General features: G+C 47.9%; 1 protein-coding gene across 1 annotated transcript in view; it reads right to left on the reverse strand.

Moving 5' to 3' along the window:
• The window catches only part of LOC311307256 (rap1 GTPase-activating protein 1-like), a gene marked incomplete at both ends in the record, with an annotated part of 65,774 nt that extends 53,990 nt beyond the window's left edge, over positions 1 to 11,784 (reverse strand). Inside the window, one exon of the mRNA XM_084436053.1 lies at positions 11,741 to 11,784. Within this exon, the coding sequence (XP_084292179.1) occupies positions 11,741 to 11,784 (44 nt within the window). The remainder of the gene's footprint in view (positions 1 to 11,740) is intronic.
• Positions 11,785 to 26,264: the final 14,480 nt, after the last annotated feature.

Below are 26,264 nucleotides of genomic sequence, written 5' to 3' on the forward strand. Positions count from 1 at the left end.
CATTCATACACCAATGGCGGCAGCTGCCATGCAAGGTGCACTGGGAATTGAACCGCCGACGCTACAATCATTGGACGACCTGCTGTACCTCCTGAGCCACAGCCACCCCACTATATACTGTATGAGAGCGAGAGAGAGAGAGAGAGAGAGGAGGGGGGGGGGGGGGGGGGGGGGAGAGAAACAAAACTATAATAACCCTTGCCATCTGTTGGAGTGTGGCTAGCCTGACACACAACTGGTGCAGCAGGGTAAAGGAATGCTTCACTAGGGGCTGGATGAGACATTGAGCCAAGCTGCTTCTGACTCACTGTGGTCAGTTGACCTTGTGACTGTGGCGGTGTTCACTGGCCCTATACCCACACGAGTCTGTCAGTCAACAGATTAGGCACAGCTGAAAAGTGCATACCACGTTTAACTGAGAATGCACTCCTTCGCCTGTGTCCGTAGATGGCGCTGTTTGACCCTCGTGTGTTAAAACACATCCTTGACACACGAAGAACAGCTCTGGTTTTGACATGCTTATGACCAGCGCGGATTTGAAACGCGTTCTTCGCTTCCTCTCCAGGCCTGGTGCTGAAAGCTCCACTAGTCTCCGGTCTAGGCCCCTGGGTTGGTGTGGATGTGTGTTGATTGTTGGGTCAGGGGATGTTAAGCATGTCTCCCCAGCCCTCCGGCAGCTGTCTCCGGGGCATCTGATCTCACACTAAAGCTGGCCCCCTGCTGTGATGACAGCCTATCAGATGTCCAGCTCAGAGCACACAGCTCTGTAGACCTCTCAGCAGTCCTGTCTCCAGTACAGACGAGCCTGGGCTTCCTGAGAGGAATCCCGGCTCTTACTGGTCCGTCCCGGCCCGTCTCTGTCTCTGGCCGGGATTAGTCCGCAGGTTCCGTGGAACTATTAGCCCAGCAACATCTGCGGAATCTTTCAGGATGGAAATAGAGAGGCTGTGCAGCCGACCGTCGCCACTTGCTCTGTCTGTCTGGAAGACAACACACATGGGACGAGAGGGATCTGGTTCATAATCCTACAACAAGAATAACAACGAGCTTGTACAGTATAAGACCCTCAGAGCGATGCGGAATGATTCTGAAAGAAACATTCACTGAGGGCAAATGTTTTCAAAGTATTTCCCACGAGAAGTGAAAGAAAGCAAAAGTCTTGATCTCATGATCAGTCATAAAACCCACAGTGAGGAATAACAAGCAGTTTCTCTATTGACCAATAGTCATACCTCAGAGCCCCAGTTGCCTTTGAGAAAAGTCCCGTTGGGTTACTTTCGAGAAGAAATAAAACTCACGACAAGTTCCTCTTTCCCAGAAGCCTGACTTGGCTCAGGAAGCCAACGCCGGAGGACTCGTCTCTTCACTGCACTCAAGACTCACACTGTCACCAGTGTCCCTCCTTCCCATCCTGGGCTGCCCAGCTCTGTCCTCCTCCTTCTCCTCCTCTCATGGGGACAACAACGGGACATGGTCACTTCTACCTGGGTGGGCTGTGCTCGCGCAGCTTCGCCTGACACAGTCACAGAAAGGTCAGTTGAAAGGAGGATGCTGGGAATAAAAGAGATAAATAAATGGATCTTGTTGACAGAGCCCTCCTGGACTCACAGGGTAACACTATATCTGATCCAACGTCCAGAGTTGAGAGTTATGTGCTAGAAGTCATGAGATACTCAAACTTGTTTGACAGCCTGACACATGTGAGCAGAAAGGAATTGTGGCTCGTGAGACAGACTTGTTGTCCTTAGGCAGAAATGACAGCAATATATCAGTCAGTGTAACTCTGAAACAGAGTCCTCGTGAGTAGGTAGCGAGATGTTAGTTAAACTCACTCCCCCGGTATAAAATACCGTTCACCCAAGCAGATGAAGAGCTAGCTGGTTAAAACTGCGTCTGTCCTGCAGAAGGCCGGGGTTCGAATCCCACCCTGGACATGTTGGAACGTAGGGGCTACATCAGTCAGTTCTGTTCATCGGGACCTTGCTGCGGTGAGGAGGGCAGACCCAGCGCCTACTGTACTCAGTGGCCAGCCCTGTATTTTACAGCTAGGCCTTCAGTGTGTCCTCCCGCTATTAAATAGCTTTTGAATAGCACCATGACCTTTAGTCATTCGACGTGACTACCTCATATTTATATACTTGAAGCCGCTTCAGTGCACACACTCTGGTGAAGTAGCTGCTAGCAGCTAACATTTCTCCACTGTTTACTGTCTCAGAGCCAATTAAATGTTTGTATAAATGTATTATATTAATAATGTATTAATATTTGTTCATTATTCTCACCTGTTATGAAATGGGTAGAGCAGACTTAAGTGTGAACTGACTTGGGGGACCAGGGTCTGACAATGTCAGCTCATGACATTGGGCTATTACACTATGTACAGTACAGTATTCATCACTTGTATTATCTACATGTTGCAGTATTTCGAAAGGCATTGTCACACTGATTTAAAAGGCCTGCTATCTAAAATAAATACTGTTCAGTAAATAATGAAAGGTGTTTGTTTTAATATCTAAAGGTGGCTGAATGTCCATTCAGCACTTCCTGAATGACGGCCATCTGCATTTCCTCCATCTGACAAGGATGTCTATTCAAACAGGAACTGGATATCGCTCACAATAGACTGGACAGAGACACAGATTAAGAAAAGAACAGCCTGGACAAACAAATTCTTTCCCAAGCGACCATTCAGAGGCTGATATAAGGAATATTGGACCACAATAGTGGCCGGGCTGTTCTGTCAGGCCATGAATGAGCCCATTGACGGTGTAAATGAGAGTGAAGTGGCTGAATGTTCACATTGATGCTGGTACAGTGGGGTACAGTGAGTCAGTGTGAGCAGACAAACACACACTAGTACCAGCATTCAACCATGACAGCCAACACTGTCACTACTACCGCAACACACCTTACGCAACTGCCCCCCCCCCCCCCTCCCCAACACACACACACATGCACGCATGCACGCAAACACACACACGCACACACAGTGGCACACAGCCAGAGGGATCTAGAGGTATGTCCACTGGTTTGGTTACATGTTTATCTTAAACCATGCATCAAGTACACCTTGACAAAAAAAAAGTGTGGCAGCTGTTACAACCAGTCATGATAATTCCATGACGTAGGACCTTTCAACGCTGTATATCAGTACAGTATGTATGCAGTCTCCTCACCGCCTACTTGTCATCTTAAGTTTTATCTTACCAGCTACGTCAGCTGAAACAACTCTATATGGTACATTTAACCCCGCTGTGTTGGCTTTCATCAGGTCACCACAGTAGAAAACACCATGTACAACTGAAGCAACACTAACCCCCACCTGTCCGCCCACACGGCAGCACCGTCACACACCAACGAGGAGGAAGTGGACCAAGTCAGCCTCCTCTCGTTACCGGATGTATGCTACTCATCCTCCCCCAGCTCATTCTATGATTCATCCCACCCCTCTCCTTGAGGAGCTTTCCATAGTGAATATCAAAGCGGGTGCAAGGGTCAGAGGGGATATGGAGGTAGGGAGGCTGAAAGGAAGATGGAGAGCCCTCTTGGTTGGCCAACGTATATTTGTTTGTTTTGCCAGAGCCTGAGGAGAGGCCCTTGAATGTTCTCCGTTCTCAAGAGGCCTTTGCCTTGCTGCTGTGTAATCATGGCTGATCTTTTGTCATGCAAATTTGACCATAATCAAAAAGAAAAGGCACCCACTCCATGTTGTTTTTCTGCTGTGGACAATGGAATATTCAGAACCAATATGGTCACATGAGGGGTTCCAGACAGACCTCTGGAATATCGCCTCCGTCTGAGTCTCCTCCAATAAAGATGGATACTTTTTCACCAATTCTACAATATAATCATTATAATCATGCTGGAGCCACACAAACATTTCCCCGCTTCCTGAGCGGAGTCCACTACACACTGACAATCTCTCTCTCCTTCTCTCCCTCTCTCTCCCTCTCTCTCTCTCTCTCTCTCTCCCTCTCCCTCTCCCTCTCTCTCTCTCTCTCTCTCCTTCCACTGGGCATGAACACGCCCTGAACACAAAGGAACGGGGAGCCGGACAGAGCCGCCTGTCTGCAGCTCTCAGGTCTGGGGTGCATGGGGAGGGGGGGGGGGGCTGTTCAGATCTGGGACAACGCCGCGCCTCGCTGTTTATTTCACGTCCGCCGTCATTAAGAGTTGATGAGGAAGGGGCCACCGTGTGTGTCAGGGGACGGCTTGCAGGCAGAGAGACGAGCAGGCGGCGGTCACAGAGAGAACAAACGCAAACCTCTCATCGGGAATAGGACAGAGCCCGGCACTGTGTGGGGAGACCCGTGGGAGAGACCAGTACCACAGCCCACAGCCTTTACAACCGCGTCTACACAGAAAACACACATTAATATAAGTAGTGGTACAAAAGTGGGACTCAAAAGAAAAACTCATGTGACACAGGAATGGGAACAGACCAGGGCTAACCAGACCAGACCAGGTTTAACCAGACCAGACTAGGGTTAATCAGACCAGACCAGGACTAACCAGACCAGACCAGGGGGAACCTGACCAGACCAGGACTAACCAGCCTGTCTGAACACCAGCATTTTTTGCTGTTTTAAAAAAATATATATATATATTTTACGTGTCACATGACTATCAGATCTCAAAGTGAAAGAGAGGGCATGATAGCATTTGATAGCAACTACTTGAAAGGCACGATCACCTCAGGGTACAACACGGGCTCTGGGGATGGACAGTAACAGTTGGTCAGAAGACCTACAGTAAGACCTAGAGTAAGACCTGCAGTAAGACCTACAGTAAGAGCCTGATTGGTTGAATGAGGTAGAAGGAGGTCTGCAATGTGCCCAGGTGATTAACCATGAGGCTCTGAATGTAAGAAGCAGCAATGGACTCTACATTTTAATGGGAGTCAGTGCAGAGAGGATCAAATTGGCGTAATATGAGATCTCTTGTTATTTCTGGTTAAAAGCCGAGCAGCTGCATTTTGGACAATTTGTAGATGGTCCAAAGCAGACTTATTTAAACGTATACATTTATTTAAAAGTACATTACAATAGTCCAAATGGATGGAAATGAAGGCATAGATGACCCTCTCCACTTCTGCCTTCGATATGACAGATCTTAATTTAGCAATGTTCCTCAGTTGGAAGAAGCAGGAACGAGTGAGCTGACTGACATGATAGATAAAAGACAATGCTTGCGCTCAAAAATGACACTTAAATTTCATAATTTATACTGAGCACTTGGTCACTGCTTAGTGACCCAGTGCAGTGTTTGATGTTTGGGATTAGGTTATCAGGGGCAATTGTAAGGGTTTCAGTTTTTTCAGCATTCAATTGAAGAAAGTTGTCAGTCATACATTCAATGGCACCCAGGCAATCATTCAAAATAGACAATTCGCTACACTCCTCAGGTTTAAAGGAACAGTACAGCTGGATATCATCAGCATAAAAATGATAAGAGATGCAGTTGAAACGTCTGATAATCTGACCAAGAAGTGGCATATACGAGGTGCGACCGAAAAGTCCCCGGATTCTGTCAGCCACACTCATGCCTCTATTTGAATTGGAAAAAACAATGATATCCCTTTGTTGCCCTATATCTCATGACTATTCTGGTATAATATTGTTCACCTCACTCAATCGGTGCTTCTGTAACAGGCTGTTTTGTAGTGTTGCAGGGGTAGCTTGTCACAGTTGTGGCACTTTTCTCTACCAACTCCCAAAACTCAACAATTTTATTACAATAAAGAAAGTACACTCTCAAAATATTTTAAATACAGAATCTGCAAAGAAATTACACATTGTCCCCTTCAAAGTAGTCCCTCCCAGAGTTAATGCACTTCTGCATTCGCTTTTGCCACCCATGGAAGCACTTGGCAAAGTCCTCCTCTTTGAGCCCCCTTAGTTCCCCACTCATGGTAGCTTTGATCTCTTCCACAGAGGTGGGTGGCAAAAGCGAATGTAGAAGTGCATTACTGTAACTCTGGGGAGGGGGGAGGGGGACAATGTGTAATTTCTCTGCAGATTCTGTAATAAAAATGTTTTGAGAGTGTACTTTCTTTATTGTAATAAAATTATTGAGTTTTGGGAGTTGGTAGAGAAAAGTGCCACAACTGTGACAAGTTACCCCTGTGACACTCTACAAGTCTGTCACAGAAGCAGCGATTGAGTGAGGTGAACAATATTATACCAGAATAGTCATGAGATAAAGGGCAACAAAGGGATATCATTGTTTTTTCAATTCAAATAGAGGCATGAGTGTGGCTGACACTATCCAGGGACTTTTCGGTCGCACCTCATATAATGAAAAGAACATAGGCCCAAGAACAGCCCTGAGGGGCACCGCATGACAGAGGGGCCGTATCTGACACCCCAGGCAGAACACATATGATCAGCAAGATAGGATGAATGTCATTCCAGTGTAGCTTAGAAGCTAGAGACTCATCGTGAAAAAGAAACCAGGCCAGGTCCAGCCTGGCTTATGTGCGTGGCTGGCTTGTTTCTGTTCAGGACTGGTAGGACGGAAGCTAGTCATGCCATTGAAATAGCTGTGAATTGAAATGACATGAAATAATGTCTGATAAATAAAGATGGGTCTTGTCACCTGGACACATCAGTTCTAATGTTCCAATGCTAATCCAGCACAATGAGAGCGGGATAGCCAGTTAGCTCATGGGCTCACAACAACTAGCAGCAGCTTCCATAACATTAATGGTAGCAGTCAGTGGCTAAAGCAGTTACACTGATGATAACATAAAGTCGTCCCTACCGGGTCTTGAACCCTCGTCTCCCAGGTGGGAGTCCAGTGCTCTGACCACTACTCTACTTGTGCAGTGGAGATCGGCGGATCAGTTTTTGTGTCCTTCTTCCAGTCCCTAGTGTGGGTTGGGGCTAGAATAAGGGTTGGTGCTGGGACAGGATCTGACCTATAAGGCAAGGGGTAAAGGTTGGAGTGAAAGGATGAACATGTGGAGGTTTGGGGTATAGTCCCATAAAGTCATCCCCACTATTCTACTTGTGCAGTGAAGATCAGTGGGTTGATTTTGGTGTCCTTCTTGATTTTTGTGTGCTGGGACTACTGCCTCTTGTGGTGCCAACAGAGAAATTCAGGCCAACATTGGTCCTCATTCCTGAACATTTTCTTAAGTGTCTTCTTAAATGTCTTCTTACGAACTTCGTAAGACCAACTCTAAGAAAGATCCCCGCCGGATTCATGAATGGGTGGAAATGTGTTCCTAAACCGCCAAAGTGTTCTCAGCTGTGTGCGCATTCTCGTACACCTGGATTTGCATACACAAACGCCCCGCCAGCTCCTTACTACAGGGTGGTGTGCACACAAAATCCCCAGACAACGCGGAAAAAGTTGAGACGTTCCCAATTGACATGCTTGATGTTGAAGGTCACGTGCAAATTCGACGTTTTATTCGTCACATGCAACATAGCCTACCAGTAAAATGAGCAGGGAGATGTTTCTCCGCTGGCTCTTATAACGTGCACACTAAGCTTAAGCAAAGTGAAACAAACCAATACAAAATAACAAAAGAAAACAAGACGGTATATATGGGCTTTTAATACAATATGCAAAATATATAACCTACATGAAAGGGATGGGATGTGCTGAGAGCAGATTGAATTGTAGCCTACAGTTAAGTTAAATGCATAGGCTACTTATGGATCTTGATAGGCCCTATATCTATATTATGTAGGACCATATGATATATTTTAGTTATGGATATTCACATGTTTACAGTATTTACAGAATGTAGATGTGTCCATTCTGACAACTATGGAATACTGTATAAGGTGCTGTTGTGCTGAGTCTGAGTATAGCGACTGAGTTTAGTGCTTATTTATTAATTCACTGCCATTTGCAGTGTTTGTGTAGTGCTTTTATTTATTTTAGGACACCACAATGCCTTCATGAATGTGAGACTTAATTGAAAATGATAGAAATATCCTCGTATTTATGATTATGATTATTATTCAAGCCTAGGATGCCTGTAGACTTGATGTGAACGCAATCACCTCGGATTTCTCATAAATTCAGCCCTTGCGAACGGGCGCACTCCAATCTGGCCTACCTACGACTGCATTTCCGCATTCTTAAATCCTGTTCTTAGATAAGAACAAATCCGTGATAAGAAACCATTCAGGAATGCCAGAATTGTCCCGTGAACTTCGTAAGTGGAGTTAAGAAGAATTTTCTTCTTAACTTCTTCTTAACTGCGTTCAGGAATGAGGTCCATTGTCCGGAGTAAGGGAGGGAGAAAGGAAGGGAGGGAGTAAGGGAGGGAGGGAGTAAGGGAGGGAGTAAGGAAGGGAGGGAGTAAGGGAGGGAGGGAGGGAGTAAGGAAAGGAGGGAGTAAGGAAAGGAGGGAGTAAGGAAGGGACCGAGGGAGTAAGGGAGGGAGTAAGGGAGGGAGGGAGTAAGGGAGGAAGTAAGGGAGGGAGGGAGTAAGGGAGGGAGGAAGTAAGGGAGAGAGTAAGGGAGGGAGGGAGTAAGGGAAGGAGGGAGTAAGGAAGGGAGGGCAGGAGGGAGTGATAACTGGACAAACGCTATACTAGGTTATACTTACAGCCACGCAAAAAAAAGTTTTCACCTTACAGTCTGGACTTCCAGCCAAAGAAGCCACAATATCAAGTACAGAGGACCACTGTTCATTACATATCCAGACAGCAGTCTCCATGTCTCCAGCGGTCTCCATGTTGCTAGAGTTAGACAGGACTGCAGGTCAGGGTTAAACAGAGCAGATATCTCAGATATCAGCTGTGCTCATGATGTGCCTATGAGACATTTGTTTATAGGGCAGCAGATCCAGATTAAAACGGACATCAAACAGAACACACCACAGTCCAGGGTACGGGACAGTATGTCCCGCTCTGTGTGTGGGACCAGAGACATGTTGCATTAAATTAAAGATTCAGTAATATAAAGGAAATCAGAAGCCACCTTGGAGGTAGGGTCATCAATGTGGAGGTTCAAATCCCCAATCATTAAGACTTTATGTAGTTTAATGGCAGATGATAAAAGCTCAGTAAACTCAGACAGGAAAGGGCCAGAGGGGCCAGGAGGACGGTGAATTAAAATACAATAAAATGATTTAAACCGGCCAATTTTAGTCATTTGAAGTTCAAATGAGGGGAAAGTGTCAGTGCTTACAGTACCAAATGGCAACCAAAACGATCTCTGAAGACCACTGCAAGTCCACCACCGAGGCCTGATCAGTCTCGGGGAGCGAATAAAATGGCCGACCACAGGACCTCAGTAGGACTTCTCACCCCGGACACGTTAAGCAGCCTGGACACTGTCTGGCATGACAGAGACAGGAGAAGACTCATCAGCAGAGGCCGGTGGCGGTGCAGGTGACAGGCACCAGCCACGGAGACGCGGACTTCCTGTCACGCGGACTTCCTGGACTTCACGGACAGGTGGGAAGGCTGGGTTGAGTGGACCTGGGGCTGGGGGGCGGGGGGGTACAGAAAGATATGGTTCTATTCTATATGGGTATTCTGCACATCCAGAACAGGGGAGTTATTATACTGTAACACCAGTCTGCAAGAGTGAACAGGTGATATGCAAAGTTATTCGGCAACACTCTAAAAGTTTATCGTACAGAACTTCCCCAGCCCAGAAAGAGTCAAAGTGGCTGATATAGCCATATCCACAAGCTGAGCAGCCATTGATCAGCACTGTCAACACGACTAAAAGACAGAGCTCCCTCGGAAGGTGGGAATTAAACCGTAGAATATGCACATTTTGCTGAGTTTTTCAATCGTTGCTGCCAGGCCTGGTAGTTGCAGCGAGTTAAGTACCCATACTGTATCTACCTCGCTGGTTATTGATTCCCTGCACCTGATGTCATTTTTGCCCAATAACATATGGGCGCCATTGTAAATAAGAATTTGTTCTTAATGACTCGCCTGTTGAAATAAAGCCTTTTTTTTTTTTAAGACATTGAAAACAAAACTGCTCCAACACTCCTTTCACCTCGTCGGCTTCTCCTGTCTCTCCTTCTCTTCATCTCCCTCTCCTCCAAGGAACATCTCCGAAGTACACACCAACGATCTGGAGGGTCAGGTGTCAGTAGAACCCTAACCCTGCTGGAATCCGCACATTTCCTGTCTAGTCTTTAGAACATGAGGCGGAAGTGAAAACGTTTTGGTAATTTCAATTCGGCAGCTGTTCTGCGCTGAGATTTTATGGGATATGAATCATGTATCAAGTCAGAGAGTGGCTGACCTAGAGAGAACAGACTGTGTCCTTCCAGAGTCATTTCTGGGATGTGAGGTTAAGGGTGCACTGGATAAACATGTCCCCTTATGATGGACAAGTGTGGGGCTGATAATAACATGACAAGGCACAGTGTCAAACCAGTGTGGATTCCAACCCCTCTCTTCCTGCTCTGTTGGGTCCACAAGCTTATGGTATCTCTATTTTGGGGAATTCCTCAAGGGAGGGGGGAGGGGGGTCAGTCACACAAACAAACAAACACACACACACACACACACACACACCGCTTGTCCTAGCGAGAAGCTATTCAGACATACCCGTAGAGCACCTGTTGACTAGAGGAATGTGCTGCGTTGTTCTGGGGTAGTGTCCACTAAGCAGAGAGGTACTGGAAAGCAGACGGAGCAGCACTATGTCAGCACTAGAGACCTGAACACCATAGAGTCTGTTCAACACAGAGACACACACACACACACACACACGTTCAGGGAGAGACCGAGAGAGACACAAACAGCCATCTTATCTTATCCTCATGTGAGATTATAAAGTAAGTAAATGAAGTCTTATTTGCCCAGTGCTGACACTTATATGCGTGCGTGTGTGCGTGCGTGTGTGTGTGTGTGTGTGTGTGTGTGTGTGTGTGCGTGTGTGTGTGTGTGTGCGTGTGTGTGTGTGTGCATGAGTGTGTGTGTGTGTGTGTGTGTGTGTGTGTGTGTGTGTGTGTGTGTGTGTGTGTGTGTGCGGGACTGCGTGTGGTTTGACTGCAGAATCTTAATTCAATCCAACTCCATCCTGCTCTCAGCTCTGATGGGTCTGACTGTATGAACACACTCCTGACCCTCCCACACACAGCCCCCACCCCCATCTGCTCAGAGACCCCCCCATATAAAACACAGGTTCTGTCAGAGACCCCCCCCCATATAGAACACAAGTTCTGTCAGAGACCCCCCCCATATAGAACACAGGTTCTGTCAGAGACCCCCCCCCATATAGAACACAGGTTCTGTCAGAGACCCCCCCCCATATAGAACACAAGTTCTGTCAGAGACCCCCCCCATATAGAACACAGGTTCTGTCAGAGACCCCCCCCAGATAGAACACAGGTTCTGTCAGAGAACCCCCCCATATAGAACACAGGTTCTGTCAGAGAACCCCCCCATATAGAACACAGGTTCTGTCAGAGAACCCCCCCATATAGAACACAGATTCTGCCAGCGTTCTATGCTTCCATTGGGAAGCTGCTAGCTAAATAACGCAATACAAGACAAGAAAGTACAACTGTGTTGTCTTTTCCCACAGAGACTGGTACAAGCACAGGCACAGGTACCAGAAGACCACTACTAAGTTATTCAACCAAAATCGCAAAAACCCTATGAGACCACAAAACAACAACACACACATACACACACACACACACACACACACACACACAAAGACCAACACACAGGCGCACAGCGAAGCCTGTGCTGTGCAGCGGTTTGACAGTGCTTTAAAAGACAGTGCTGTTCCCTCTTACCCTCCATACGCTCCCAAAGTGAAACTCCTTTTTCTCTGCGGCATGCCGGCTCACGGAGAGAGAGAGAGAGAGAGAGAGAGAGGGAGAAAGGAAGTGGACTGACAGCGACTGAGTCAACTCAGCACTGAATGGAAGCCTGCACTTCTGTCATCCACTCACGCCGAGCCTACCAGGGTGTGTGTGTGTGTGTGGGGTGGGTGCGTGTGTGTGTCCACTCCCCCGCCGGCTCAGCTCACTAACACCCCCCCCCCCCCCCCCCTTTCCTCTCTCACACCTCCTTTACAAACAGCATGAGAGGCGGAGGCTGTTAACCAGATCAGTCTCCCAGGGAGACGGGCCACTAAGATACACCTCCTCTTCACATACAGTAGAGTCTCCCATCTCTCAGACAGACAGACAGACAGACGGACGGACGGACGGACGGACGGACGGACGGACGGACGGACGGACGGACGGACGGACGGACGGACAGACAGACAGACAGACAGACAGACAGACAGACAGACAGACAGACAGACAGACAGACAGACAGACAGACAGACAGACAATCAGGCCAGTCAGGACAGGGAGACATGTACAAGTGCCTTTAGTTCAAGTCCCCTCCCTGTTTGATTTATTCTGGTTTCTGAGTAGGCGAACCGTGAGATCAGGGTGGATGAGAGTGTTAAGAACATTTGATATCAGTGTCTGGAGTCTGGAGGCAGCATGTCTGGGACTGGGCAGAAAATGACTGTAAAAGGGTCTTGGTGGTTACTGGGAACCTGCTAGGGTCATCATTCCAACTTATCTTTTCTTTCTTTTCCTTCTCTATCTGTTCTCTATCTCCTATCTCTCTCTCTGTACATTCTCTCTGTCTCTCTCCCTCTCTGCCCCCCCACTCTCTCTCCCCCCCTCTCTCTGTCTCTCTCTCTCGCTCCGCCTCTCTCCACCCCACCGTCTCTCTCCCCCCTCTCTCTACCCCACCCTCTCTCTCCCCCTCTCTCTCTCTCCCATTCTCTCTCTCCCACTCTCTCTCTCCGCCTCTCTCCACCCCACCCTCTCTCTCCCCCCTCTCTCCCACTCTCTCTCTCCACCTCTCTCCACCCCACCCCCTCTCTCCCCCTCTCTCTCCAACACTCTCCATCCCACCCCCTCTCTCCCCCCTCTCTCTCCCACTCTCTCCACCCCACCCCCTCTCTCCCCTCTCTCTCTCCCCCTCTCTCTGCCCCTCTCTCTCTCTCTCTCTCTCTCTCTCCCCCTCTCTCTCCCAACCCTCTGTCTCCAACCCACCCTCTCTCTCCCTCTCTCTCCTTCTCTCTCCCCCTCTCTCCATCCCACCCTCTCTCTCTCTCTCTCTCTCACTGTGTGTGAAGCAGCTAGTCAAATAAGCCAGGCAGCACTGATCAAGCCAAACACTTCATCATTCTCCACAAACACCCTAATCGCTTCCACCCTCTCTCATCCAGGTGATATGCTGGACCAGTGTTCCATCACTGTAAACATCAGATGATGACCCACATACTGAACACAGCTACTGTACATTTATATGGGTAGTATAATAGTGTACCAGTATACCAAGTGTGTAGCGATACACTCAGCTCACGATACGATACAAGATATTGGGTTCAAGATATCGATACGATACGATATTCTAACAATATTTTTTAACAAAACTTGAATGATGAATATATGACTAGAAAACTAGTATTTTATTTGAAAAAAACTAAATTCAAAACAATGCGGTTATTTGCCTCATTTGCAGATATTATTATTATTATTATTATAGGACTAAGAAGAAGAAGAAGAAGAAGAAGAAGAAGAAGAAGAAGAAGAAGAAGAAGAAGAAGAATATATAAAATTAGTATTGCACTTTTCTGGGTGCCCAAAGTCACTTTACAAAAGTTTTAAAAAAAAGAGGTACAAAAAAAACATTATTTATTTTTTATATACAACAGTTTTTCATCTCGATGATGCATATTGTCACATTTTATCTCACAATATATTGTGTCACTTTATATTGTTACACCCCTACCACAAACAGAACAATACTGTTAGTTTCACTCAATATACCACATGCTGGACCAGTTACTGTAGACAGACACACACACACACTCTCTCTCTCTTTCTCTCTCTGACTGCCTGTACTCTGCCTCCCCCTCTCTCCTCTTTCTCCTATAATAAAAATAAATAACCCTCAATAAAAAGTGCAATACCTGGTGTTCCCTGAGGTCCTTAAGACTGTCTCTGTATCAATGGAGTGATTGGTTCCATTGTGTATCAGGGGTAAATATTTGGACAGGGAGTCTCTACTCTAGAAGCCTGCTCCTCTGGTTCACCACAGCTCCCAGCCCTGGACTGTAGGCCCGCTGACTGACACCATGGTAACAGAGGAAAAGCAAACGTGCTGGAATCACTACCTTCAACTATAGGCGAATTAAACCAGACCACTAGACCACTCAATTTTACGAAGATGTCACCAACCAAGCTCCTTAGCTTCACAGCCAATGGGCAGCTAACTAGCAATTGAATTGGAAATAATAATAAAATTAATAAGCTGGAGTGAATTAATCATTTCTTAATATATATTCAATTGAGATTGTTACTCATTCTCAATTAAATATGTTAAGAAATTATTATGCTAATTAAAATGAGGAGATTTTCATTTGTGTTGATTTTAGCGGCACCTGGGGAGAGAAGTGGTAGTGTTTTCCCGGAAAGATGACTGCATTTCCCATGAGCACCACCACTTCCTGTCGTAAAGATCTCTTGCCTGCCTGAGTATTCATTTTGGAAGCCTGCAAAAAGATTTTACTTGTCAGGAAAATTTGCGACAAGGTAAATAAATTGTATATAATAAACTTGGAGGGGCGTGATTGGGAGGCATGGCCACCACGATCTGAACCCGAGTGGTGTTTTGTTGTTAGACTTCTGTGCTAGTCACGGTTTGTCCATAACAAACACCATGTTCGAACACAAGGATGCCCACAAGTACACCTGGCATCAGAACACCTTAGGCCGAAGGTCGATGATCGATTTCGTTATCATATCATCTGATCTGAGGCCATGTGTTTTGGACACTCGGGTAAAGAGAGGGGCAGAGCTGTCCACTGATCACCATCTGGTGGTGAGCTGGTTTCGATGGCGGGGGAAGCTTCTGGACAGACCTGGAAAACCCAAGCGTGTCGTGAGGGTGAACTGGGAACGTCTGGAGGAAGAGCCTGTCCAGAGAGATTTCAATTGCCACCTCTGGCAGAGCTTCTCAGGCATCCCTGTGGAGGTTGGGGACATCGAGCATGAGTGGTCGGTGTTCAACAGCTCCATTGCTGAAGCTGCGGCTAGGAGCTGTAGCCTGAGGGCCATAGGTACCTCAAGGGGCGGTAACCCTCGGACACAGTGGTGGACAGCGGTGGTCAGAGAAGCCGTCTGACTGAAGAAGGAGGCCTTCCGGGATATGTTAGCCCGGGAGACCCCAGAAGCAGTTGCAGGGTATCGATGAGCCCGGAGGGCTGCGGCTTCGGCCGTGACCAAGGCAAAGCAGAGGGTGTGGGAGGAGTTCGGAGAAACCATGGAGAAGGACTTTCGGTCGGCACCAAAGTGTTTCTGGAAGACCATCAGACACCTCAGGAAGGGAAAGCTGGTGACCATCCAAGCTGTATACAGCAAGGAGGGGACACTGCTGACCTCAACTGAGGAGGTTGTTGAGCATTGGAAGGAGCACTTTGAGGAACTTCTGAACCCGACTAATCCACCCTCTACGATCGAGGCAGAGCCGGAAGATGATGGGGGGTCGTCAATTTCCTTGGAGGAGGTCACTGAGGTAGTCAAACAACTCCACAGTGGCAAAGCCCCAGGGACTGATGAGATCCGTCCAGAAATTTGATTTGATTTGATTTGATTCACTTTATTTATCCCGAAGGAAATTAAAATGCCACGTAGCTCATAAAACAGCCATAAAAACAACACAAGACAACAATACACATATAGAAACATACAAGATAAGGACAGACCAAAAACATCAGACATGTACGTTGTTAAAAACAATGGATGTGTTGTACACCAAGTGATCTCCAGTTAAAAGCCATAGTGTCATAATGGTGCGTTATTAATAAGTGCAATCCCTGTGGCCACGCCCAGATTGTGTGGAGTTGAATAGTCTAATGGCTGTTGGGAGGAAGGACTTCCTCAAGCGTTCCTCAAATGCTGAAGGCGCTGGGTGTTGAGGGGTAGTCTTGGTTGACACGCCTCTTTAACACTGCGTGGAAGTCTGGGTCAGTGCCAAAGGAGTGGCAGACTGGGGTGGTGGTCCCAATATTCAAAAAAGGGGACCAGAGGGTGTGTGCCAATTATAGAGGCATCACATTACTCAGCCTCCCAGGGAAAGTGTACTCCAAGGTGCTGGAAAGGAGGGTCCGGCCGATCGTCGAACCTCAGATCGAAGAGGAACAATGCGGATTTCGTCCTGGTCGTGGAACCACCGACCAGCTCTTCACTCTCGCGAGGATCTTGGAGGGGGCTTGGGAGTTTGCCCAACCTGTCTACATGTGTTTTGTGGACTTGGAGAAGGCTTACGACCGGGTCCCTCGAGAGGTCTTGTGGAGGGTTATGCGGGAGTATGGGGTGAGGGGGTTTCTACTTAGGGCCATCCAATCCCTGTACACCCAGAGCGAGAGCTGTGTCCGGGTCCTCGGCAGTAAGTCGTTTTCCTTTCCGGTGGGGGTTGGCCTCCGCCAGGGCTGCGCTTTGTCACCAATCCTGTTTGTGATTTTCATGGACAGGATATTGAGGCGTAGCCGTGGGGAGGTGGGTTTGCAGTTCGGTGAGCTGGGGATCGCGTCGCTGCTTTTTGCAGATGATGTGGTCCTGATGGCATCATCTGCCTGCGACCTCTCTGGATAGGTTCGCAACTGAGTGTGAAGCGGCTGGGATGAGAATCAGCACTTCTAAATCTGAGGCCATGGTTCTCAGCAGGAAACCGGTGGCCTGTCCGCTCCAAGTAGGAAATGAGTCCTTACCCCAAGTGAAGGAGTTCAAGTATCTGGGGGTTTTGTTCACGAGTGAGGGAACCATGGAGAGGGAGTTTTGGCCGGAGAATCGGAGCAGCTGGTGCGGTTCTGCAGTCGCTTTACCGCACTGTTGTGACGAAAAGAGAGCTGAGCCAAAAGGCAAAGCTCTTGATCTACCGGGCTATCTTCGTCCCCACCCTCACCTATGGTCATGAAGAATGGGTCATGACCGAAAGAACGAGATCACGGATACAAGCGGCCAAAATGAGTTTTCTCCGGAGGGTGGCTGGGGTCTCCCTGAGAGGTCGGGTGAGAAGTTCAATCATCCGGGAGAGACTCGGAGTAGAGCCGCTGCTCCTTTGCGTCGAAAGGAGCCAGTTGAGGTGGTTCGGGCATCTAGTGAGGATGCCTCCTGGGCGCCTCCCTAGGGAGGTGTTCCAGGCGTGTCCAGCTGGGAGGAGGCCGCGGGGTAGACCCAGGACTAGGTGGCGGGACTACATCTCCGCACTGGCCTGTGAGCGGCTAAAGATTCCCTAGGCAGAGCTGGTTGATGCTGCTAGGGAAAGGGATGTCTGGGGCCCCCTGCTGGAGCTGCTGCCTCCGCGACCCGACCCCGGATAAGCGGATGAAGATGGTGGATGGATGGATGGATGGATGGATGGATGGATGGATGGATGGATGGATGGATGGTAAATAAATTGTTTCTTCATTTCTGGTCAACCCGACCAGCCGAGCAGATATCTATAGAATAACACATAGAAACAGCCAATCTTCTCGCGGATGGCCGCATTTGCTAATGTTGGTAATTAGTATTAACATTATACTGTTTTATAACCAGTCAAAAAGTCCTCATAGTTGCTTTAAGTTAGTCAAGCTTGCAGTGTGTGGTCTTAATGATGATGACCTGTGATGACGATGATGACTATGTATCCTGGCTGTTACAGCTGTCCAATCACTGTCTTCGTCTGAACAGTCTGGCCCACTGCAGACCGGCTGGCTGGTTGACTAACTCTGGCTACTGGCAAGCTGACTGGTTGACTAAAATCTGTCTGGCTAGTTGGCTCTTTGGCTTATTCTGTCTGGCTAGCTGACAGGCTGACTAACTCTGGTTGTCTGACTCTAGCTGACTAACTCTGGCTGACTGACTCTGGCTGGCTGACTCTGGCTGACTGACTGTAGCTGACTGACTCTGGCTGGCTGACAGGCTGACTGACTCTGGCTGACTGACTTTGGCTGGCTGACTCAAGCTGACTGACAGGCTGATTGACTCTAGCTGGCTGACTCTAGCTGATTGACTCTAGCTGACTGACAGGCTGATTGACTCTAGCTGACTCACTCTAGCTGACTGACAGGCTGACTGACTCTAGCTGGCTGACAGGCTGACTGACTCTAGCTGGCTGACTCTAGCTGGCCGACTCTAGCTGACTCACTCTAGCTGGCTGACTCTAGCTGACTGACAGGCTGACTCACTCTAGCTGACTCACTCTAGCTGACTCACTCTAGCTGGCTGACTCTAGCTGACTGACAGGCTGACTCACTCTAGCTGACTCACTCTAGCTGACTCACTCTAGCTGACTGACTCTAGCTGACTGTCACAGCCACTCCCACTCCTGCTGCCCAGCTCTCTCTGCTGCATCACTGATTCCTCACATCAAACGCCGGGAACGATCTCTTTCCGGAACACTTTTCAGACAATTCAGTTAACGACGGCCGAGCAGCGTGAGGCGTCAGAGAGACAGACGCTGGGCAGACGGAACCCTTTAATCAAAGCACTTCCTGTTGCTGCCCCCTGCTGTGGCTGCTTTACACAAGTATACTTCAGCTCATTCTCCTCTACTGCCCCCCCTGTTTCTTCAACATCACACACAATGTCTCCAAAATCATTGCCCCCCCTGTTTTTTCAACATCACACACAATGTCTCCAAAATCATTGCCCCCCCCCCCCCCCCCCCCTTCAGGCACCCCCTCAACCCGCAGATACAGATCCCTGGCCTGGGAACGGGCACACTTCTGACATGCTTTGTCCCCTCCGGAAAAAAAAAAGCACCCCGGTAACTAACATGTACAGTATAAAGGTGCTAGTGTGTGTATAAATGTGGATGTATCCTGAATGGCATTGGGTGTATTGTATCTGTAACCTAAACGTGTTTATGGGAGGCTCTGTAACAGACTGTGGCAACAAATAGCCTTGAAAAAAAAGGGCAATAAAGAATGTTTATCTAATCACACGGCGGTGGGAGCAGCGCTCCGTCCCAAAGGTCCCCTGGCTGGCCCGTCCCCCGTCTCCACACACACACAGGAAGACGCAGGGACAGGACAGCAAGGACAAAGGCAGCAGAGATATGATAGCCTCTCCTTCAGAGCCTGCCACTGATATTACTGATACCACTGCCCAGCAGGCAGGAAGAGGAACAAACAACAACAACAACAAAGTTACAATAGAAGGTTCTAGACTCTGCAGCCTGCATGACTCTCTTCACGTTTCAGCCATTACAACTTCTTATTCAGCACTTATTGATCGATATATACCAACTGGAAACCCACAGACAAATGGCACACTGCGAATGGAGGGACGGCACCAGATAATACGGCTGTGAACCTGCAGGCAGGCAGGCAGGCAGGCCCACCTCCTCCTCAACCCAGGCCAGGCAGGCAGGCCCACCTCCTCCTCAACCCGGGCCAGCCTGCTCATGTGTAAATAAATGAATAATGTATCTACAGTCTGGACTGTGTGGAGATGCAGGGGTGGAGGCAGAGGGGGAGGAAGAGGTGCAGTAAGAACCGAGAGAGAGACGAGGAACAGACAGAGACAGGAACACTCGGCTGGGGCTCAGGAGGTGGAGCCGATCGTATGGTCGGCGGTTCGATTCCCGGCTCCTCCTCCTGTTCGAATGTCGGAAGCGTCCTTGGGCGAAGATGCCGAACCCCAAATTGCTCTTAATGAGCAGGCTGGCGCTTTGCACGGCAGCTGGCCGCCAACGGATGAATGAGAGGCCTTGGTTGTGAAGCGCTTCGGGGTAAAAGAGCTGTGTGAGTGCAGCCCATGGACCATGTACTGATCAGACAGACGCAGGAGCAGATGAAGAGTGACGGAGGTGGAGAGAGGGAGAAACAGAGATGTATCAGTTGCTGGTGATGGCTTAAGGCTGAAAAGTGTCAGTTTGCCCAATAAATTCGAGGACTATACTATATATGTTGTTTAACTCTCAAAGCTGAAGTTGAAGGAAGCCCAACTCTCAGACAGCCAAGGCCTCTGTGTGACTCGAAGACTTCCTCCACAGGGTGAGCGTGACATGGTTGAGCACTAGGACCTGGAGCTGCACTTTGAAGAAGGAGGGTAATTATACCAAAATATTGATTCTGTCTCATGATGAACACACAGCGCCTATTGCTGCAGTATACAGCACATTCTAAATATTTTCCAGCAGCTTGATGGAACAAGGCGTGCACACATGCCTGGCTGGCTATTTGGAGAGGGTGGGGGGCATACAAATATTTGAAGGGGGCGGGAATATTCAAAGGGTAATTGTGCTTAAAAGCGTGAGGAAATAAGCCCAGCCTTATCTCTGCAGGCTCTCGTATTTCAGTCACTCCTCATGACTTGGGGACCGCTGAAACCAAAGGCTTAGATTTAACAGACGTCATCGTTTAAAGTAAACAGTCTACATGTTTTGGTGGCTCAAATGAAAAATAGCACCAGTCTCGCCAGGTGGCTTTATAAATAGTGTACTAGTGTAATGTCAAGTGGGTTTGCATGTGGTCCGATTGACAAAACTACTGCTGCTTCCTTGTACTGTAGGTGTTCATGGCACAGAGAGTCTAAGTCACTGAGTGTGTGAGTGGTGGTGATGACTGTGTGTTGACTGTCTGACTGAGGTGAGGAGGGCCCAGTTACAGGCGCACACACACATCTACACACACACACACAAACACACACACACACACACATCTACACACACACACAAACACACACACACACACACTGTGGCCTTTTACAGCCCCTCATTAGAGGGTCAGGATACGGCTGACGCAGCAAAAGAAACAGGGGGCTGTTCAGGCGGCCCTGTGGCCGACCCTCTCCCTCTCTCTCCCTCTCTCTCTCTCTCTCTCTCTCTCTCTCTCTTTCTCTCTTTCTCTCTCTCTCTCTCTCTCTCATTTCTTCCTTTCTACTGGGCCTGACTCTCCATCTTTCTCTGGAAATAGACAAGCTGAATACGAAACGTGAAGAACACACTTTGCACAGTGATTCAGCCTCTTCAGCCTCTTCATCCTCTTCAGCCTCTTCATCCTCCTCAGCCTCTTCATCCTCTTCAGCCTCTTCATCCTCCTCAGCCTCTTCATCCTCTTCATCCTTTTCAGCCTCTTCATCCTCCTCAGCCTCTTCAGCCTCTTCAGCCTCTTCATCCTCCTCAGCCTCTTCATCCTCCTCAGCCTCTTCAGCCTCCTCAGCCTCTTCATCCTCCTCAGCCTCTTCATCCTCTTCAGCCTCCTCAGCCTCTTCAGCCTCTTCATCCTCTTCATCCTCTTCATCCTCTTCATCCTCCTCATCCTCCTCAGCCTCTTCATCCTCCTCAGCCTCTTCAGCCTCTTCACCCTCTTCATCCTCCTCAGCCTCTTCACCCTCTTCATCCTCCTCAGCCTCTTCATCCTCCTCAGCCTCTTCAGCCTCTTCATCCTCTTCACTCTCTTCAGCCTCTTCATCCTCTTCACCTCTCTACCTCACTTCAGACCCTAGAAAAGATGTGGAGTGAATCAAGATGTTTCATTGGTGCCTGATCCCTATAATCTACTTCCTCAGGTGAACAAGCCATGTCTCAAGTATGTAATTAGGCAGCAAACATTGCTTTTGTATTCAATGCACTTTAAATCTGGAGTGACTCATCAGTAGGCTAAGGACGTACCGATTACTTTATGAGGGAAAAATTTCAAAGCGGCCCAATAATATAAATTATGAATCATGAAGTCTTGGCTGATTCAGACAATGACTTTGCAAGGCCAGTTTGTGGGGTGAGGATGATGATAGGGACACGTTGCTGCTCTTCCCCATCGATCGCTGTTCCAGAGAGAGGGAGGGAGAGAAAAGGGGGAGAGAGAGAGAGAGAGAGAGAGAGAGAGAGAAAGGGAGAGAGAGAGACAGAGAGAGAGAGAGAGAGAGAGAGAGAGAGAGAGAGAGAAAGAAAGAGAGAGAGAGAGAGAGAGAGAGAGAGAGAGAGAGAGAGAGAGAAAGGGAGAGAGAGAGAGAGAGAGAGAGAGAGGGGGGGGGGGGGGAGACAATCACAGACAGATCTATTTCAGCTTTAATGGATCCTCAGGGCTGTGATAGCCTATCTCTCATCTCTGGCCCTGGCTGCCCAGTAGCGGATGTCAGAGTCTGAGACTTGCTGTGCCACACCGTCGCTCGATAGAGACCCGGCAGACACAGAGGACTGGAGGCTGATAGACAGACAGACAGACAGACAGACAGACAGACAGACAGACAGACAGACAGACAGACAGACAGACAGACAGACAGACAGACAGACAGACAGACAGACAGACAGACAGGCAAGCAGACAGACAGGCAGGCAGGCAGGCAGGCAGACACACTGGCAAAAACCCACTTCAGTCCCCTGGCAGACAAAGGAAGACTGGAGATAAATATCAGCTTTCAGTCCTTTAGCACTGCACTGGTGCAATAGCTAGGCCTATTGTACGTTTAGCATGTTGCATGTTGCGTGTTTGCATGTTAGGATTGACTCATGTTTCACTCATTCAAAATGACCTTTTTGGAGATATAAAGAGATTGCCAATTACAGTACACTGCATAAAGATCAGGAAAAAGATTTTGCGTGTGTCTATTCATAATATGCTTATATTATGATTATGATTATATTAATATGATTAAAATATCACCATATCTTTTATCAATGTTACCAGGGGTGTAGTGACATGTTACAGTTTTTACATTAGTGGTGTTTAAATCAAATCTAATTTATTTCTGAAGCACATTTAAAAACCCTGTATGTTGACCAAAGTGCTGTACAAATACAATAAGAATACAATAAGAATCACAATAAAAAAGGCTAAAAACAAAAACAGACATAAGCATCAACACATAAGAACACGAGAGCACAGACATAGGCACATATAAAAATAATAAAGTACAATAATTAAAACCCCATCAAGGGGATCAAAATGATAGAGAATGAAAGTCAGTTTTGAGCCCAGACTTAAAGGAATCAATGGAGGGACAGATGTGATGGAGAGGGGGGGTGCTGTTCCACAGTCTAGGCCCTAGAGCCTTAGGGGCTGCAACAGCAAAGGTGCGGTCACCCCTGACCTTATGTTTAGACTGCAGGACAGCCAGGAGCCCCAGGTTAGCTGACCTGAGGGACCTGCAGGTGGGACAGGGGGTTAAGAGATCTGAGGTGTACAGTAATGGGGGGCCTGTCCATTCTGGGCTTTAAAAACAAACATGAGAACCTTCAAATCAATTCTGAACCACATTGGAAGCCAATGGAGAGAGACCAGAACAGGGCTGATATGGTCTCTCTTCCGGGGCCCCGTTAGGAGCCTGGCAGCAGCAGTCTGGACCAGTTGCAGGCAGGACAGGGATGACTGACTAATCCCAGTATTCAGGGAATTGCAATATTCTATACGGGAGGATACAAAGGCATGGATGACTTTCTCAAGATCTTTGGATGAGAGAAAAGGCTTGATTTTGGCAATATTACGGGTTTTACTACTGCATTGACCTGCTGGTCCAACCTAAAGGCGTCGTTGAATATCACACCAAGGTGTTTGGCGTGGGGTTTGACAAGAGTGGACAGATTGCCTAGCCTGTTGGAGATCAATGTGGTGGAGGGGGGCGAATAGGACAACTTCAGTCTTGCTTTCATTTAGGTGCAAGACGTTTTGTGCCATCCAGCACTTGATGTCCACAAGGCAGTCCAAAATACTGCTAAGATTAGTTTGGTCGTTGGGTTTCAGGGGGAGATAAAGCTGTTTATCTCTTTTTCTTTAAGCTGATGCTTAAAGAAGTGGGTCTACTGTGGGTCCATGAATAAAGAAGTGAGTCTACTGTGGGTCCATGGATAATGAAGTGGGTCTACTGTGGGTCCATGAATAAAGAAGTGGGTCTACTGTGGGTCCGTGGATAATGAAGAGGGTCTACTCCATACACCTCCGTATACCCTCCATTACAGCACTGGATGTGACTATTTCATTTAAGTTGCTGCAGTGGGCTGAGTGAGTTTGTAGAAGTATCAATCTCCCTGAGGGTAGACAGGGTAACAGCGCCCCCAAATGGACAATAGAGGGACTGTCACTGTTGGTCATTGGTGGTGATTGACACCCCCTAATTAAAATTGCATTTACCTTTCATCCAGAAACATTAGAGGCCCATGGATTGATAACCCCTTAAAAATGTGTTATCACAATTCTTCCTTGAGACCATTTCAGCATTTAAACTGTCACCAGAACTCCGGGTCACAACGAGGGACAGTCAGGGAGCCTCTAGTCATAACCTACATTTGATTTAATGTTGTCATGATCATGATGTGATGATGACTTGCTTCCTCATTAGTGGCCATGGTAAAAATGTGTCTAGGAAAAGTGATTACAGTACCACACTTAAATCACACTTAAATCACAGCAGACTGTCAGCTAAGGTAACACACAGCATGATGGGTTGATGTGAGGTCACACTGAGAACCACAGCATCAACTCTGACATTGAGAGACCCCAAGCGCCACAAAGCACTATAATCACTGTCACAACAAAGCACTATAATCACTGTCACAACAAACCCCCCTGTAGCCTTGTGAGAAGAGCTGAGACGCTCTGAACACAGGAACGGTCAGCAGCGCAGCAAGGGAGTCATCCATGCTCTGCAGGTCCATCCATGGAGGGTTCTCTGGGGGTAGGCCTAGTCAAGCACTGCCTCTCTCCACAGATGAAAATGTCAAATTGCCATTCATGAATTCATATATTCATTGTTGATTGTTTCTTAAAATGCCAGCATGTCACCGACACAAGATAATGCTCTACTCAGTGTCAACTGTGCAGTGTGTGTATCCCCTCCAGTCCCCTTGTCAGCCGAAATTAGATCAGTGAATGTTTAATCATGGAGCCCTTAGCCCTCTGGGGCGCCCTGCCACTGCCCTGAGTGTTCAGAGCCAAGGCGGTCAGCTGTTCTGAGAGCCCGATCGCGTGAGGGGGAGCCTGGGTAAAGTAGGAGCTCGGCCTGCTAAATGCTCTTATTACCTGAACGCCTCCAGAAGGAGCTGACTCTGCATGCACGGACAAATCCCACAATGCCCCTGAACGGTAGTACCAGCGGACAGGACATAATGCTATTAGATAGTCTTACTGTACGTTCATGGACAGCTCTTTACTGATACAGTAGGCCTAGGCCTACCATACACATGGGATATAAAAATATATGATACACTATCTTTCAATGCCCGTATAACCTTAGCACTTACTACACACAAAACATAGGCTACATTTTCATGAGTTATTACATTGTCATGAATTATTCCCCAGGTCACAAATCCACGGTCTGTCAACAGTAGCCAGAAATTACCAGGTCAGAGAGACACATGCGCAACAGTATACATATTATCCATAAAGACAGGGGTATACACAATTTAGGAACAATATAAAAGACAATGGTGGCACTGATATTGAAACTAAAACGTGTACACCTGGGTAACCAATAACCATCAACCAAGCTGTGTGGTTATGGATCCAAAGTAAATACAGCAGCTGCAGAGAAGCACACAGAGGGTGGGTGAATCACTCAATGCCCATCAAAGACAGCTCGTTCCCAATAAGATACTCACTCTGGTCCAGTTGGCATCTACAGCTTTCCACTAGAAAAAGCACGCACGCACGCACGCACGCACACACACACACACACACACACACACACACACACACACACACAAACAAACAAACAAACAAACGCAGACGTGGCGTAGGAATGAATAATTCATAGAGGAAACTGATGCATCCAATGTATTCTAAAAACAAGATTAGTATCAGTGTTTAAACAGTTTGTGGTATTGTGGCAGCAGCATCTAGCAGGTATAGGGAGAGGCTTATAATTAAGATAGCGTCCTCTCTTTCGAGTGTGGAATTACAGTCATGGAAAAGAGAATATTACTCAGAGAGACTTGGTGCGTCAACTCCTACAGCCTCTGTACATCCTGGCCTGGGAAGACATCTCTGAACACTGAAAACCCTACAGGTTTAACTGAAACAGTTCGCCCACCATGTTAGAATGCCATATAACAGCTAAGCCTAATACTGTACATCCAGAAGACTGGAAGGGGGAGAGGGAGAGAAGGACTGAGAGGAAGGGAGGGAGGGAGAGAGAGAGGGAGAGAGAGGGGAAGGGAGAGAGTGGGAGGGAGAGAGAGAGAGAGGGAGAGAGAGGGGAAGGGAGAGAGGGGGAGGGAGAGAGAGAGGGAGTGAGAGGGGAAGGGAGAGAGGGGGAGGGAGAGAGAGAGAGAGGGAGAGAGAGGGGAAGGGAGAAACAGATGTGCCTCTACCTCTAG

Source organism: Borostomias antarcticus (genome assembly GCF_949987555.1).
Source record: "Borostomias antarcticus genome assembly, chromosome: 3".
Taxonomy (NCBI): Eukaryota; Metazoa; Chordata; class Actinopteri; order Stomiiformes; family Stomiidae; genus Borostomias; species Borostomias antarcticus.